This window comes from Garra rufa, chromosome 19, assembly GCF_049309525.1.
Source record: "Garra rufa chromosome 19, GarRuf1.0, whole genome shotgun sequence".
NCBI classification, from domain to species: Eukaryota; Metazoa; Chordata; class Actinopteri; order Cypriniformes; family Cyprinidae; genus Garra; species Garra rufa.
This window is the reverse complement of record NC_133379.1, coordinates 30,748,960-30,767,936: the sequence shown is the minus strand read 5'-3', so window position 1 is coordinate 30,767,936 and position 18,977 is coordinate 30,748,960. Positions and strand designations below refer to the sequence as shown.

The following is an 18,977-nucleotide window of genomic DNA, read 5'->3' as shown; positions in this document are numbered from 1 at the left end:
GAAAACTTTAACTGAAAGAAACTTGCACTGACTGATCTTAAAATGTATCAGTGTCTTTCGTTCTGGATGCACACCAGTAATGTTTTTTTCTAAGCACACTTACATAAATTACTTAAATGTCCTAATTGAACTATGGCCTAATGCTGGCTTAGTCTAAGCCCGGTCTGTGAAACCAGGCCACTGAGTTTAAAAAATACAAAATTAAGTCTTATGACACATTGAGTCTTACATGACAAAATTTAGTCTGAAACGCAATTATATAAGTATTATTATATATGAAATTAAATAAAATGACGAATGAAACATTGAGTCTTACATGGCAAAATTTTGTCATAAAACAAAATACAAAAAATACAGAAGTCTTATGACACATTGAGTCTTTAGGGTGAACCCTAACAAAATTTAGTCTTAAATTTAAAAAAATAAAATAAAATACAAAATTGAGTCTGACATATTGAGTCTTAAATAAAATAAACAATAAAATAACAAAATTAGGTCTTATATGACACTGAGTTTTATATGGCAAACTGAGTCTTAAAATAAAATAAAATGCAAAATTAAGTCTGTCACATTGAGTCTTATATGACAGGGCTCGAAATTAACTTTTTTACTTGGTAGCACTGGTGCTCCCAACTTCAAAAAGTTAGGAGCACATAATATTTTTTTTAGTAATGCGCCGATCTTGATTCTTCTTGGTCGATTCTGATTGCAGATGTTTTACAAGCAAATGGGCTGATTCTGAAAGCCTTTTTTATATATTTATTTTACGCCTTAAGCAAGGGACAAGAATGAATGATAATATGTGACCCTGGACCACAAAACCAGTCTTAAGTCGCTGGGGTATATTTGTAGCAATAGCCAAAAACACATTGTATGGGGCAAAATTATTGATTTTTCTTTTATGCCAAAAATCATTAGGAAATTAAGTAAAGATCATGTTCCATGAAGATTTTTTGTAAAATTCCTACTGTAAATATATCAAAATGTAATTTTTGATTGGTATTATGCATTGTTAAGAACTTAATTTGGAGAACTTTAAAAGTGATTTCAGTATTTCGATTTTTTTTGCACCCTCAGATTCCTGATTTTCAAATAGTTGTGTCTCAGTCAAATGTTGTCCTATTCCTAACAAACCATACATCAATAGAAAGCTTATTTATTGAGCTTTCATATGATGTATACATCTCAGTTTTGTAAAATTTAACCTTATGACTGGTTTTGTGGTCCAGGGTCACATATGAGTACATGAACAAGATGATTGTTTTCTCTATTATAGGTACAGCCATTTAAATTAGAGGCAACCACTGCATTTTTAAACAATCTACAGTATAAACAACAAAAAATAAACGACACTTCTTTCTTAGTCGTGTAGGCAATAAATGCAGCCATAATCATAGTAGGCTACTCCTTCAATATTCAAAGTGCAAATAGAGACCGAATTTTTCAAGCATGATAGAGCTATAGACACTACACAATTTATTATAGCCCACATACTAATAACAGCCTAGATATTTTATGGAGCCTAATTTGCGCGCATTGGGGAGTCACTCTCTAAACGTGGGGTATTAAAATTGCTGTTGAACACGCGTGCGTGTTTTACTTTTGGTTTCATTTTAACGATCGTGGGGAACTCTCGAGGGCACGGAGCGTGCTTTCTACAATACAAGAGATTACTTTAACAAAACCATTTGAAAGTGGGAGGACACAAACGGGGATTTTGAAAAGCGTGTCCCGAGTGGAAATTACGCCCCTAGCTGTGCGAGTGCAACTCTGCCGCCGAGTTATCATTTGATGTGAATGTATGCCGTGTTGGACAGTATATTGAGACGGAGGCAGCAGAATTGTATCTGACAGAATGTACGCTGTAGCACGAAATATAGTATATTTCTTCAAAAGCAGATTGGGGAGACCTTTTAATTGTCCACAATCAAAAGAGAGAACGGCGAACCTGTCACTGCATCAGCTCACAACAGTGCAGTCGGTAGGATAGCGAAAGTTTTGTAAAGAAATGAAACCAAGTCGCAACACAACAATTTTTCGCACTCGCACAAATGCTCCCAAATATATTTTGAGGTCGCGCAGATTAAATTTTGGGAGCATATGCGACCAAAATGGTCACAGTTTCGAGCCTTGTATGACAAAACTTAGTCTTTAGAATAAAACAAAATTATCTAAAATAAACATAAAATTGAGTCTTATGACAAAATAAATAAAAATAAATAAATATATAAAGTCTTATATGCCTCTTTAGGTCAGGCTGAGTGACATAGCTTTACTTTTTATCAGACACACCCCTAAATCATATTAGCAGCCTCTCATCACAGGGCTCTAGAGTGCGACCAATTTGGTCGCACGTGCGACCTAATTTCTCAATGGTGCGACTAAAAAAAAACAAAGGTTGCACCGGTGCGACCAGCCGATAGAGGGGGAATAAACGAAACTCCGTCACTCTTAAAGTCTCCCTGTTGCTCAACATCAGACACACATTAGACCCATATCGTTGTCTAAAACAATCAGAGATGAAGGACAGATCCCGCCCCCCCTCTGATTGGCCGTGGTCCAGATATTCCTGTACGTTTGAAAATGCATGTGATGCAGTCAGGATGTCTCTACATTGTCAAGCGTTTACAATGCCTCCTCCGCAAAAACACGGACTGGATCGCGGACTCCATTCATAAAAACCGAATTTACTATGTCGCGGAATGCCACGTAATACGTTGATTTCTGGATTGATAAATCAAAAGTTGGTCTGTCACTTAATTCAAATCATAGACTAGTGTCTATGAAAACTGAAAGGCAAAAAGACCGTTTAAAATGAATCCTGCATGTTCCGTTTGCCTCTATGTATTAATGGTGGAGACGTGTATTTTTTTTTTTTAACTACACGCGTATAGGCTACTGAAGCACGCGTGACGCTCCCGCTAATTTTTGGCATTTGCATCTCAACTCAATCTCCAAACCTACTGTGTCACTTTTACCGTTTCATTTGAGAAAGCATCATATCATACTGTACACACAGAAACTTCACGGCAACCTGTCAAAATAAAAGTACGGTTTAACATGAAACAGAACAATATTAGTCCTGTATTACTTTTGTACAGTATAATGTAGGTGTTTATATATTCCCATTTATAAATCATATATATGTTTGCCAAAAATTAAAAAGGTTTATTTTTCATTTGATTAAAAATAAATAAATGTTTATGCTTTCATTTGATTATGAGAAAAATTAAAACAAGAATTTCAAAAAAAAAAATAAAAAAAAAATTGTAGAGCCCTATTGTTCAAAATGTTAAAATAGAGAGTTTGACTTATTTTTTCACTGAAATGTTTTCGTTATTACACAAAGTATAGGGTAAAGTACTGGGGAAAAAAAATATGCTTCAAATAAAGAACTTTATATTGACCAGATTGTTAGTTAATCATTTACAAGTCAATATTGCCTATATGGACAGGGATTAAAAAAAAAAAAAAAAAAAAATAAAAAATAAAAAAAAATAAAAAGTAAAAAAAAAAGTGAACTTGTAAAACTGCGGTGTTAAATGTGATGCGGTTGAAAATTTGGGTGCACCTAACTTTTGTGCTGGTACACCTAAGAAAAAAAGTTAGGCGCACCAGTGCAACCAGTGCAAAAAGTTAGTCTAGAGCCCTGCATCACATCCCAAAGAGATACCAAGAGGTATTTATACAGTTATATATCTGCGCCAATTGTATGGAATCTGGTTTTGAAACCTTATGTCATTATCATTTGTGATCCACAAAACTAGCAATTTGCCGTCATGTCTTGACAAGCCTAACTGAGAGTACCTCTGATCTATCCCAAGGCCATATGGGAAGGTGTTGACATGGTCAGAGGACGTTCAGTTAGCAGTCAACGTCTGGCAACATGTTGGAGCTATGCTGCTCTGCTAGTTGTGCAATCCTGATATCAGCCAATGAATACAATACTTCCTTTTATTAGTTCATCAACAGCTATAGTGCGACATTTTTCAGACACGCTTTTAACATTTGAATTACTTTATACACAACTTTTGTAGTTATTTTAAAAATATTTTTTGATTTGCACCATTCAAATAAGTCTCTTATGCTCAAGGTTGTATTTGTCAAAAGCACAGTAAAAAAAAAAAAAAAAAAAAAAAACATACAAAAAATATATATTTTGCTATGTTTTTATATTAATGTGATAAAATATACTTTAAAATATATTTTTAAATACTTTAATTTAATTCCTGCGATGGCAAAACTGAATTTTTATCATCCATAACTCCATAAGTCTTCAGTATTATTTGATACTTATTAAACTCTAAAAAAAAACAATAAAAAAAAATAAAAAAAAACACTTAAAATATTGTTGTACCCTTTATTAAATTTAAATTTAAACCATTTTGGAATAAGATTCCCAAGTAAAATTTCCTGGAAAGCATGCTCAGTGCATTCTAATGACGAATTAACGATGACGTCATAAACAAAGATCATTAAAAGTTCACTGTACTTGCATGGGATATTTAACATCAGTTAAAATGACAAAAGGAACATCCTCCACACCTTAAAGCAATTTTCAAAGCATTTGACATTTCAAGCTGTGTCACAAACACTTTTTTCCCCCCTTACAAACACAGGCATAGACACACACCCTGCTGTGTGATTTGAAATATGATGGTAAGCCAGAAGACAGGTGATTTGTGAGGGTGGAGTTGAAGGTAATGTAATACTATGAATTTTTATAAAGGCATGCAGAGATTTCTCAGCATATTTAGCTAGAAACGCTCTTTAGACTATGTTTGACTGACAGGGGAGGAAAGATTAATCTCACAGGTCAAATCTCACTGTTCATTCATCCCTCATTGTGAAAGAAATTATTATGCAGTAAATGTTCTGGAAGAGTTATATTATACTGGAACAAACTACAGCAACTATCTCATGAAAGTATGTGTCTTTTGTACACACAAATCAACAAATGAGCATTAACATGTGACCTACTGTTTCCTGCGATTGTGATATAGGTGAAGAAGATAAGATAGGTCTTTTTAAACATACACTCAGCAAAAGAGAAACACACATGACATCGGTCTAAAAACAGTACGAATGCTTTGTGATGTTGACTCACCGTTGTTGCTGTGTCTCACACAGTCCTGGAAGACAGCGTGCCACTTATTCTGTTCTTTCTCTGTCATGACACAGAAGTAGTGATGGCGAGCGTACGGATGCCAAAGGATGATGGGAAACTGTGTAGGACATTTCAGAAATGGGGCACTGGCAGTTTTGGCCTTTGTATCTAAAACAACAGATCACAAAACATGAACATGATTACAAATTTTATTTTAAATATTACAAGGATGTGTCCAGAGAGCTCATTTGGCATTTATCATGGAGAAGAAAAAAAGCAGCATATTATGATATTAAAAAAAGAAAAAGAAAGAAACCAGCATTTATCATGAAAAAAGTATATTATGATATCAATCAATCATTATCCTACTTCAGAGTTTTTAAAAATGGAAAAATTTATATTTTATTAAATTATTTGTTTTAAATGCTACATTTCCTACAAGTAACCTACTTCATTGACTTAATTTTGAAAAAATGAAAAATTAAGTTTTAATTTGATTTTCCCCCTATAAACTTTAAATATAAACTTTATAAAGAAGTCTAAAAAAAAATTTAAAAATATATTCAACTATTTTTTCCCTTAAATAGCCTACTTGATGAACTGAAGTTTCCAAAAGTGAAAAATTAATGTATTATTAAATTGTTAAATATCTATTTTTTCCTAAAAACCTAGTAATAAAAAACCTAGCTAACAAGTTATAAAAATGGAAAAAAGGAATATTATTATTATTAATATTAATAAATTATTATTTTTTATATTTTAGCCTTAATAACCTACTTCATAAATTAAAGTTTGAAATTTTTTTAAATTTATATAAATTCTTTATTTTTTTCCCCCTCAAATAACCTAATTCATAAAGTAAACTTTTTAAAATTGAAAATTATTATTGTTTATTTTTTTTTACCCAAATAACTTAACATAAACTGAAGTTTTAAAAATGTATATTGTTTAAATATTTTTTTCCCTAAATAACCTACTTCATTAACTAAAGTTTTCAATATTGAAAATGTATAATTATTAAATTATTATTTTTAAATTATGTATTTTCCTAAATAACCTACTTCCAAAACTGAAAAATTAATATATTATTAAAATGTTAAATATCTATTTTTTCCCCCTAAAAACCTACTTCATAAAATGAAGTTATAAAACTGGAAAAAATGAATATTATTATTAATATTAATAAATTAATATATTTTTTAATATTTATTTTATCCTTAATAACCTACTTCATAAATGAAAGTTCGAAAACTGGAAAAATTAATATATGAAATAATTTTTGAAATATTTGATTTTTTGCATAAATAACTTGCTCCATAAACTGAAGTTTTTTTAAACTATTATTAAATTATTATTTTTAAATAATTTAATTTAATTTTTATTTTATTTTATTATTTTGTTTATTATTTTATATATATATATCATTAAAATAATATTGTGCATGTCCATTAAGATCTTTGGGAATTCCAGCAGCATTTTTTTTATTATTATTGAATAAACCAGTTTCTCACCATTCAGGCTATTGTTGATAAGCCCCAGGTATTCTTCCATAGAGGTCAGGGCTCTGTACCCAGCACAGTTAATGAACCCTTTGGAGTGGAGACCTCGATCATGCGCCTGTAGAGGAAACAGACATCCCAGAATCACTGTGCAGCTGGGGAAATGACAAACGTGTCCACTAACAGCAAAACACTTCGGATTTCGGTTAGGTCCAGTAATGCGAGATTAACATTCAGATCATTTTTCATTTGTTTACATTTAATTATCCGAGCCGGGCGTGTTTGTGGTGAAAGCTAAAAAGCTAAAAACCTCAGCGGTTTACACTCACCGCTTTGCTCTCAAACAAGCTGATGTTGTAGGAGTCGCCCACATACAAAAAGCGACTCCTCCATTTCTTGCTCTCCTCCAGATACTGAAACAGACTTCCAGAGAAGATGGACTTGTTCTTCAGAGGGTCCTGTGGTGGGAACAAACACATTGTAAATGAATGTAAATCAAAATCATTTTGCTAGATGAAAGCATGACTAAACAAAACAATGAACGTTGTTTCGAAGACCAACGCGAAACACTCCCAACAGTCTGGAATAACAATAGGCCAACTCGAGACGTGTTTATATAACACAGATCTGAGCGATTCAGCCTAAAATAAGAAATGGGCGGAGCTACTGGTACATAAAAGACATTCAAGCTTGTGTTATGTCTACAATCAAAACCACTGCTTTCTGCTAATGGATGCTGCACTTACCACTGCTGGGTGCACATGCCTTTGAACACGGTTAATCTGTTAATCTTTGAAACTAAATGCAAATAAATGCAGACAGATATTTACAAATCCAGCTGTCTTGGCTCATAACAATTGGGGGACTTTAAAAATAAGAGTGCACAAGAGTTTTTCTTGGCCATGGTAATGGAGTAGAGATCAAATGGCTTCATGGACAATTGATAATCGGGAAGGGCAGGAGAGTTTGGATGCCAATATAAATGGAAAGTGTTCACAATTGAAGGCTGATGAGTTTTTAACTTTCTAAGAACTGGTTTCAGATTTGGAATTGGTTGACAGATTTTTCCATTGCGGAAAAGCCGGTTTCAGCTCCTTAGACCGGTCTCAACTCAGAAACAATTATTATCAGAGTTCAGGAGGGTGGGATAACATCCATATCAAGTAGAGTATTTAAAACAACAATACGCCTTATTCAGCCAGCCGCCATTTTGAATCGAAAACGAGGCTGTGAGGGATAGCAGTCCAGCAGCGCCCACTGTGGCGTATTGTTGCGTACCGGGATGTAGATTGTATAACCGTAAAATAATACGTCATTTCACATTTTTCCACAGGACAAAGAACTCTAGAAAACGTGGATTGTTCGACAGGACATATAACCTAACTTTCAGGTAACAATATTGCATTTATTTAAGAAAATGACTGTGGAAAGACTGCTAATTTCTAATGTGAGCATGTTTATCTTCCTTTAAACGCTTATACAGAGTTTTTCAAATGATGTTATATAGATTAAAATGCTTAATGGTTTGTGTTAAGAGTCTGCAGCTAGGTCATAAGCGTCTTCCCGACCTTTATTATGAAATTACGATAAACATGACATTTTCCTTGTCTAAAGCAAGACAGAAACAAAAAAATAATGTTCTGAATATCATTTTGCGATTTTAAAAGGGGTTGACATCAAACACTACATGGCAAACTAATAAATAAATGTTATCTTTTGATCGCTTTGCATAAAAATAAACTTTCTACCCACTGTTTTTTGTATGACTTAACATGTTGTCTGAAAGAGGCTTACGATCTAACTGCAGGCTCTTAACACAAACTATTAAGCATGTTAATTTTTAAAACGTCATTTAAAAATAATATCTTTTTCATTTACGATCGCAAGGTTTTCTTTTCGTGAGGTCTTTGAGTTCAGGTAAACACAGACGGAGCTGAACCCTCCTTAAGCTTCCTAATTCCAGTCAGTGTTTTTGAAAAACAATCCTGAGTAAAACGTTGAGCACACTCTTGTGTTCTTTGTAATCTATACAAAATGGAGATATTTAGATTAGTTGTTGTAGTAAAACATAACATTTTAGCTCTGCGTAAACTTTTAAAGGAAGATAAACATGCTCACATTATAAATTAGCAATTAGCCAACCGGCTAGTTTCCACAGTCATTTTCTTAAATAAATACAATGTTGTTACCTGAAAGTTAGGTCCTATGTCCTGTCGAACCTTAATAATACACATTTTCTGAAGTTCTTTGTCCTGTGGAAATTAGTGAAATTATATTTTCTCTTTATTTTTATGACTAAACAATCTACGTCCCGGTACGCAACAATATGTCACAGTGGGCGCTGCTGGACTGCTATCCCTCACAGCCTCGTTTTCGATTCAAAATGGCGGCGGGCTGAATAAGGCGTATTGGGAACGCCCAGGGCGATGTACATTCAGTTGATGGATACAAAGTTCCCATGCATTGGACAGTAGCTCCAGCCACTTAAAGGAGAAGTTCACTTCCAGAACAAAAATTTACAGATAATGTACTCACCCCCTTGTCATCCAAGATGTTCATGTCTTTCTTTCTTCAGTCATATAGAATTAGTTTGAGGAAAATGTTTTAGGATTTCTCTCCATATAGTGGACTTCTATGGTGCCCTGAGTTTGAACTTCCAAATGTAGTTTACATTAGAGATGCACCGATTGCAATTTTCTTGGCCGATTCCGATTTTTCAGTAAGTGTGACCTGCCGATTCCGATTTTTGTCGATTCCGATTTTTTTTTTTTTTTAAGAACTGTAAAGAAACCATAGGCCTATACAGAAATATTTTCTTTAATTAAATTTTATAATAAAATAAATTCTCAAACATTACAGGATCTTCTTACAACAAAATAAAGTGCTTTGTGCCTTCGAAAAAGGTATAAAATTAGTTCCTGTAACTAACATAGTATAGTTATAGCAAAAATCTTTTCCTCAATGTATTTTTTTATTTTATAATAAAAGAAATGTATAAACATTACAGCATCTTCTCATATAAAAATAACTTTAACAAAATAAAGTGCTCTGAGCCTTGAAAACATTAGAAATAAAATATAAGTATCAAAGCAGGCATACAAAAATCTACTTTTCTTCAATGAATTTTATATGGATTTTTTTAACACTAATTACAGGATCATCTCACAACAATAACTTTAATAACAAAAAGTGAACTGTGTCTTCAAACAGGTACAAATAACAATGCTCGTATTAAATACTATTACTTGAGCATTAATGTCAAATTTTTCTTGATAAAGAGAAGCATTTCTGCCTCGTCACCAGTTAATTCAGCGGTACTACACTTCGTAACATTCATTCACATTTGCGCTACGCCACCGCATACAGCGTCTTCACACACAGATCAAACTTACTGGAGAAGTGTAACATAAATGCATCTGTAAATAAATACAAATTAAATTCACGTCGTGCACGCTTTACCTTCAAATGGAACATATGCTTGCTTCAAACTATTCGTGTGTGAAGACGCTGTATGCGGTGGCGTAGCGCAAATATGTGAATGAATGAAAGTGTAGTAAACGTCAACGGATTTCGTGGTTTGTGGTTGTTCCCTCACGTTGTATTTTGGCCTTATAAATGTTACAAACTGCGATCTTTGTGTCATCTTCACTCACACCAAAGACATGTTTACACGCGACTGTGACTGCGCGCGCGTGGCTGTGACGTAATTGCATGCGCCGCTGACAATAAAGGGATCGGCTAGGAATCGGCAAGAGGAGAAATTGACCGGCCGGTCACCGATCCGGGCCGATCATGCGAAAATCGGCCGATTCCGATCACTAGCCGATCAATTGGTGCATCTCTAGTTTACATGCGGCTTCAAAGGGCTCAAAACTATTCCAGCTGAGGAAGAAGTGAAGCGATTGGTTATTGTATAAAATAAATGACAATTTATATACTTTTTAACCTCAAATGCTCATCTTGTCTAGCTTGGAGTAAACTCTGTGTATTCCTGTTCAAGACATCTCATTTTCTCCTCCAACTTCAAAATCATCCTACATCGCTGCAGAAGCACCAACTAGGGGTGGCACGGTTCACAAAACCCACGGTTCGGTTTGTATCACGGTTTTAGAGTCACGGTTTTCGGTTCTGTACGGTTGTTGTTATTTTTTTCTTTTAATCTTTAACACTCCAGAAATGTACTTCAGCATAACAGCTTAATTATCCAAAATTTAGGATACAGTATTAAAAAAGTTATGTAATCATGCATAAACTGAATTTGACTTGACTTTTTGGGACCATCTCTGAGGAAAGCTAGGAGAGATTTCAATGTCTTCTCTCTTGATTCATTTATTTGGCAATAACAGGAGAATGTGTATTGCTCTCTACAGGAATTTATGTGCTTTTTTTGCACATAAGGATTGAACTGAAGAATTAACTTGCATTTATCAAAGAGCCAACTTCAGTGTAGCTCTTACAAAAATAGTATCTTTTAAAAGAAAAAGAGAGGAACTCTTTAAGCTCTGTCTTTTAAACAAGTTATTGTTTGGTTCATGTCATATGACCTGCGGTGCGCTTGCGGCATACTGAAAAGTTGAGATATTTTTATCTCGATGCGGCGCAGACGCGCCTGGAAAAACGAGCACGTCGCTTCCATTATGAGCGCGCATACCGTGCGTCCACATTTGAAATAACGAACATGAGCGCGCAAAAGACGCTACATGTGAACGGCCCCTTATACGACGCTGGCGCATCCTCCAACTCCGGGCAGCCTTCGTTATCTCTCCAACTTCCCATTTCTACACGTGACGTAACCTGCAGCACACCACTTTTACAGTCTGTATGTCCACACACACACACACACCTCTTATTTCGCGCAAAAAGGACACTCACTATGTGCACGAGGCTACATTGCGCATGCGTTGAACCGTGTGACGCACACACGCACCGAACCGAGACGAGCGAACCGAACGGTTCGTTTTTTTTCCATGTACCGTGCCACCCCTAGCACCAACCCAGTGTTATCAAAGTAAAAACAAAGATGATCAAACGCCCTTTACAAAAAAACAAATAGAAACACCATAGAAGTCCACTATATGGAGAGAAATCCTGAAATGTTTTCCTCAAAAAACAATTTGTTTGCGACTAAAGAGAGAAAGACAATTATCTGTATTTTTTGTAAACTCCTTGTGAACTCCTCATTTAAAGGGGACATATCACAAAAAAATCTGTATTTTTCCCATGTATAAGTGATATAATTGGGTCCCTGACCTAGAAACCCAGAAAATGTGAAAAAGTACTAGCCAGTAACTTTGTTTTGGTCAGTTTCACTCAAGCATGTGAAAAAAACCAAGCGTGTCAGATTTCGCTCCCCTTGTGACGTAGAAAGGGAATCTTACAATAACATGCCTGCCCCTTAATCTGCACGTTTCCACCCTAGTTGGCACCATTTTATTTTCATAAGTAACAATGGCGTACTAGTTCTAACCTCATGGCAAAAGTTAGCGTTTTTTTTTTTTACATAAAATTGTGTGTATTTGACGGTTTAAGTGCAATAAGACATGAAAGAGAGCTTAGTTTAGTACTCACATGCCGTGTGACAGCCGCTTTCTGTGCACATGCTTAGAATGTGCGCACTCATATTAGAAGTTAAAACTGATATGGATATAAAACGCAGGATTTCAGTCTGATAGACTTGGTAAATCAAAACCAAACAGATATTTTTTGGCAGAATATCTGAGGTACGAGCTGTAAAGCCACGGTCCTATTCTGGAAAAGGAGGTGGGGAACAGCAGCCAGTTTGCATTTAAAGAGGCATGCATGAAAACAGTGTTTTTATGCTTTCACTCAAAATAAGCTTTTTCAAAATAATACAGTCACTGATATGGGATATTTTAAGCTGAAACCTCACACATTCTGAGGACACCTGTGACTTTACAATATTATAATGTTTGGCAGTTGCATCAACACAATCTACTCTTTTTTTACAGGGGTAAAGCACAATAATGCTTCATTTGTGGGCAAGTAATACTGTCAGTTACACCATCCTTGTACTCAGTGGAAATGTGTGCTGGCACCAGCACCAGCATCATTTAGGTGGAAAATGGCTTAGAAAGCAACGTCTACCCAATATCCTTTGATTCTGCAGTCAGTGGAAAGTATTTATACGTTTTTGTGTGTGTGCGCATTTGCTATTCAGGTCTTTGTTACAATTATTTAACTTGTGTGAAATCTGCTCCACTTCCTCTTCGCCGACTCCATGCCGATAAGCATGACCACAAAGCCTTTAAAATGAGGGAAACATAGCATAGCAGAGCCAAAAAAAAAAAAAAGTAAAAACTGAAGCAGGAAGGCTTCTGATCTCTTTTAACTTGGAGCTTGCAATATTTTTTGCCATACTGAACACTGACAATCTTTCCCAATCCCTCTGGGATCTACATGACTGGACAGACAAACAGCAGAGGTGGTTTTACCTTTCTATGTAGTAGTTGTGTCTGGGTATTCCCTCCTCCTTCGATCTCATAGCGCACACTGTTGAACAAAGCCACGGCGTACTGCTGCTCGTAAAACCTCCCAAACTCTGCCATCACAGCACTGGTGCGGGCTAAGTTGGAAAAGAGACACAGGAATGTTAGATTTAAAGAAAAAACACAGCACAGGAAAGAAATGATTACTTTACAGCTGCAGAGTGCACTGCAAATTGCAGGTTCCATTTGTTAGAGGTTACTCTAGGTCAAATAGCAGTATAAACATTTAATCACCATCACCAAATATTGTAAACCAGTTCAGTTAGTTTTAGTATTTTAGCTGAAAATTGTTCCCAATAGCAATTAGGTAAGATAACAAAGATGCAAACACAAAAAAGAAAAATGTATAGCACCAAACAAAAGAGAGCTGTAACTTGATCCAAGAATTTTTGTTGACTAGTACTAAAGTGTGAAATACAACAAGTGAGAGTCTACTGTCAACCTCCCATCATTAGTTCATATCAGTGTGGGGGGGTTTGAAAGAGTCATGATTTTGCCATGTTTGATTATTAAACCACATAACGCTGCAATTTACAATTGAGGTTAAAAGTTTACATATACGCCTTGCAAAATGTTAATTATTTTACCATTACAAGAGGGATTATTCAAAATGCATGTTATTTTTTAATTTAGTACTGACCTGAATAAGATATTTCACTTAAAAGATGTTTGTGTATAGTCCACAAGAGAAAACAGGGGTGTAAACTTTTGAACAGAATGAAGATGCATTTTTCATGTTTTGCCTAAATATTTTTTTTTTCATTTAGTACTGCCCTTCAGATGCCACATAAGTACTTCAGATGCTACAGATACTTACATGTTTCCCACAAGACAAAATAAGTACAATTTATTTACCCTGATCTTCAAATTCAAAAAGTTTTCACACCCATCAATGCATGTTTTCCCCTCCTGAAGCATCAGTGAGCATTTGAACCATCTGTAATAGTTGCATATGAGTCTCTTAGTTGTCCTCAGTATGAAGAGTTCTCAAAATCATACAGTCATCACTGTAGAAGGTTCAAATACACAAAAATGCTAAAAAAAAAAAAACAAGAATTTGTAGGAGCTGATGGATTTTTCTGAAGAACAGTGGTCAGTTAAACTGCTCAGGACAAACAAGGGACTTATGAACAACTATCACTAACCAAAAAACAAAAGACACAAAACAAAACAATATAACTGTATGTAAACTTTTAAACGTGGTAATTTTTATAAATTTAGTCCACTATTTGGACTACATGCATTCTTGCTTATTTTATGTAAAATATGCTATTTAGGTCAGAACTAAAAAAATAACATGCATTTTGTATGATCTCTCTTATTTTGGTAAAATAATTAACATTTTGCAGATTCTGCAAGGTGTATGTAAACTTTTGACTTCAACTGTATTTAAATGAATATATAGTCTGTATGCTTCAAAGTCTTATATAGTATATATACAAATTTTATATGCATATCTATTTTTATAAAACGGTAATTTAATTTAAATAAGTTAATAAAATAATTTATTCAATACACAACCATATTAAATGTAAGGGAAAAATAATAATACTAACCAATATAATCATTTTTTGCAACCCTCAATATTACAAAAGCATAACAGTTATATGGAAATATATCTTATCTTAAATTGCTGATCCTGAAATACAATAGGACTACAATACAAAAGGTGATCAACAATACATGGAAATTCTTTATAAAGAAAAAAACAGTTGCAAAAACAGTCAAGTGTGGAAACACACAAACACATGGACACAGTATGAACATAAACATGGAGAATGAAAAGACCTGAGCCTCCAGGCTTATCAAAGCTTTATGAAAAGAAGATGGTGCTATTAAGATGAATTTGCTTATATAAAGAGCCCAATAAATGGAAAAAGTGAGGCATGATTGGAGGCGATCACATTTGAATGCCATATTCAAAGCATCTTGGTCTAGTTTTACCGCATGACGAGAACCTTAGAGTTTGGATGCTGATGAAATCTAGCACGTGTTTGAATATATGCAACAGGAGATGCTTCCACAAAACCAGGAAGGAACAACCTGACAGTGACGGAAAAGGAAGAATGTGAGAAGGGTTGTCAACTGAAATAGTACAGCTCTTTAAGTGCACATGGCCTATTCCGGTTTACTGTACAGTAAGTCTCCGCAGGAAGGAATCTCTTCACTTACACCTCCTTTCTTAAGCACTCCATCAGATTAGAAGCTTCTTGTTACAGGACATTTGAACATGAAAAGCATGTTGTTGTGTTTGCATGAAAGCAGCAGCCGGTGTGTCTGTGAGGGCAGACCGTTCTCTAGCAGACCCGCTATTGTATTAAACTAGAATAACTTGTAGACTCAGTTTGCTTTGACTCAGTGTTGACTATTGCACAGTGTTCATTCACATGTATATTTGCAGAAAGTGCTTCTAGACGCTCGGTCGGCACAGGCGGAACAGGTGCTGGCTATGGTTCGCTGGAAAACATCTTATCAGCATAAAACTGAAACGTAATGGTGTTGTGAACACTGCACATCACGTCACTCATTACATCTTAAGATGGGTTTTACTCTAAAATGCTCCAGAATGCTAGGTGGTCCATAGAAAGAAAAAAATATATATTTTCCTCAGTTTTTCCAATTATTTCTATTTATTTTATGCATATTCAATGGCATATAAAACATTATTTATTGATGCTTCATGCTACAATACTGCCATAAGTCAGTCTTGCAATTTCAAATAACTTCCAATTATACATAAAACAATCTTTTCATTTAATTTTTATCCAAGTTTTTTTTACATTAACTTTTTTTATTGTCACATATTTTCTATTTTTTTATTATAATTTTATTGTGTGTTTTTTAGAATTTTTACAAGTTAATAGTAATACATTTTTTCCATTTTCACACAAACTTTTTTCTATTTTTTATAATTATGTATAACTTTACAATTATATATAAAAAATACATAATTAAAATATTAAATTAAAAACAATAAAAATGTTAAAATATTTTACCATTTAAAATAACTTTATTTGAATTTTTACATTCTATCAATGTCACACAATATATTATTTTTTCTATTTTTGTAATTATAATTTTATCATGTTTTTGTATTTGAATTTTTACATGTCTGCTTACATGGTAATTTTTAGTTAATTAAAAAAATGTTTTCTGTTTTTTAATTATTTATATTTTTATATATATATATATATATATATATATATATACCAAGATTTAGTTTCTTTTACAAAGAATAATAATAATTAAATAACTGTATTAAGACACACCAAGAGAGTTATGATAATGCAGACACTTTAAAAAAAAAAAAAAAAAAGAAAAAAAAAAAAAAAAAAAATGCTACTAACAATGCCATAAGTCATTCTTGCAATTTCAAGAAATGTGACCAAACCACATAAGGGTACATACCCTTTCCATTGGTGTATGATTTGTTAGGATAGGACAATATTTGACCGAGATACAGCTATTAGAAAATCTGGAATACAAGGGTGCAAAAAAATCTAAATTTTGAGGAAATCGCCTTTAAAGTTGTCCAAATGATGTTTTTGCAAATAAAGCAATGCATATTTTTAATCAAAACTAAGTTTTGATATATGTACGGTAGGAAATTTACACAAAAAATCTTCATGGAACATGATCTTTACTTAATATCCTAATGATTTTTTACATAAAGTTTAAAAAAAAACTGACTTCTACAAGTCAAACTAATCCACTCATTGACCATAAAAACCATAAAATACCAAAATCTGACAAACATCCCCTCCCACATGCACAGTCAGCAGACGAACCCTTTACCGTCTATGAAACTGAGGAAGGGAGGGAAAGACAAGGGGGAGACAGATAAAACAAAAGTCTGAGAGCATGAGGACACCTCCTTATTACTCCAAGACATGCTCATACTTGCTCTCACTCTCTCAGAAAACATCCAGCCCTATTAGTCAAATAGTTCACGAGGGAGGTCTAGAGATCCCTAAAGGAATTTCCTGTGTTCAGAGTTCAACCTCCTGACCTCCTGTCCATCTACCACAAACATCTTCATAACTGCTCTCGGCTTCATAAAGGGAGAGTCTATGAGGGTGGCTAGAATTTGTGAAGACCAAACATCTTCCCACAGTAGTGGAATTTCAAAAGGGCTGAGTCAGCAGATAGACTCAGCATTTAATGATATCAGCACATGCGTCCATGTGATCCACCTGCATTCATCTTAGAAATTTTTCTCTGAAATGAGCTCAGAACGAGACGATCATTTCATTACGTGCCAACTCAACAAGTGACTCAAGCCTATCATCAGCGAAAGATCCGGATTGGTACTTCAGACACATACAATGAAACCCATACTTGCTAACCAGTCCTGACTTGTTAGAGTATGAGTATGTGTGTGTGTACATACAAGATTGAGGTGATCCAAAATTTCCAGTCACAGCCAAAAGAGCTTTTGTTTTCCCATAATAACTTTAGGAAATTATCTCACACTGTGTTCGTTTCACTCAAACTGGTTTTTCAACAGTGTTCCGCAACTGAAAATTGTTCTAAAATAACACTCAGGCTGCATTTATCAAGTCGGTTTTCATCCAGAGATAGTTTCTATGATTGACATGAGGGAAAAAGACAAGAAGCAGCTCCGAAACGCAGTAACCACTACTGACGTCACAAATTATGGACTGGTAACATTTCATTTCCCACGTGTCAGGTTGGGAATGCTGGATAGCGATGAAGTATGTTAGTTTCTAGGAAATAAAATGTTGTAAACAATTGCGGCATTGCACGCCTTGAAGAATAAAGCTGTTTAATGACAAAAGCGTGTATGTAATTATTTCCCATCGTGCTTTGGAGAGGAACTAATATATGCTTATGGAAGGATGTCTTTACAGGTAGAGGATATAACCAGTTCTCCAAACCAGCTAGAGGAACCATAATGCAGTTAAAATACTTTGTAGAAGCTTCATATGGGATAAAAATAGAAGGGCATTTCTCAAATTTACTATTAGCAGAAAATATCACTTGTGGACAGAGAACTATTATTAAAGATACTGGGGATACTATTAATGGCTAAAGAATGGTGATGCCAAAACATTGAACGCCTAAGAAACGTTTATAGAGTGGGAAAACATCCATTTCAAAACAGGGTTAGCAATATCAAAACTGTTTTTAAAACAAATATTACTCAAATGTTGCCTCAAAAGGTTATTTAAACCTGCATGTGTATACTTGAGGCTTTAGGGGGCGTTTAAACGCGACGCGTTTAGCCTAAGTTACTTTTAATTGTTGGTTAGTGTTGCGTCGCGTTTTTTAGGACGCCGTGTCAAATCAATTTGTCATGATTTACGTTAGTCAACCTCATGAGCTTTTACAAACCTGTATGACTTTCTGTATTAATTCTGTGTAAAATATAAGTAGTTAGGAAAAAGTTGAACTGAAAGTCTGAGTTTATTTTTGAGTTAAAAACGCGTCTTGACTGCTGCGATTCATTTGGCTTTTGTTTTTGAGCGCGAACGCGTCCAGGTTTCTCCGGTGTAAACGCGTCTGTTAAAAACCTAATAAAAATGTGGCTGCTGTGTCCACGTTAACTAAAGCCAAGCTTTTTACTTTATATCATCTACTGGTAGCTCTACTGTACAGAAAATGACTTTATCCCTTTTATAAAAGTAATACAAACGCGTTTACCTGTAATCATCTCCCGCTTGCCTTCATCCAGGTTGGTAGAAATCACATCACCCATGATGGCGATTTAGATGACAGACAACAGGTATCGAAGAAAGTTCCTTTGGAGCTGAAACGGAGGAAACACTACAGAAATGTGTCTTCCAGATAAACCATCCCTGGTTGTTCAGAGCGGTGTGTTCATTTTGACGTGACTTCACTGAC

At 34.6% G+C, this 18,977-nt stretch overlaps 1 protein-coding gene across 1 annotated transcript in view; it reads right to left on the bottom strand.

Moving 5' to 3' along the window:
- niban2a (niban apoptosis regulator 2a) overlaps window positions 1-18,977 on the bottom strand; it is a 44,280-nt gene extending 25,303 nt beyond the window's left edge. Inside the window, exons 1-5 of the mRNA XM_073824654.1 lie at window positions 18,777-18,977; window positions 13,059-13,189; window positions 6,936-7,064; window positions 6,619-6,724; window positions 5,108-5,275 (exon numbers count right to left, since the gene is read on the bottom strand). Coding sequence (XP_073680755.1) covers window positions 5,108-5,275; window positions 6,619-6,724; window positions 6,936-7,064; window positions 13,059-13,189; window positions 18,777-18,831 — 589 coding nt within the window. The 5' untranslated portion in view covers window positions 18,832-18,977. The remainder of the gene's footprint in view (window positions 1-5,107; window positions 5,276-6,618; window positions 6,725-6,935; window positions 7,065-13,058; window positions 13,190-18,776) is intronic.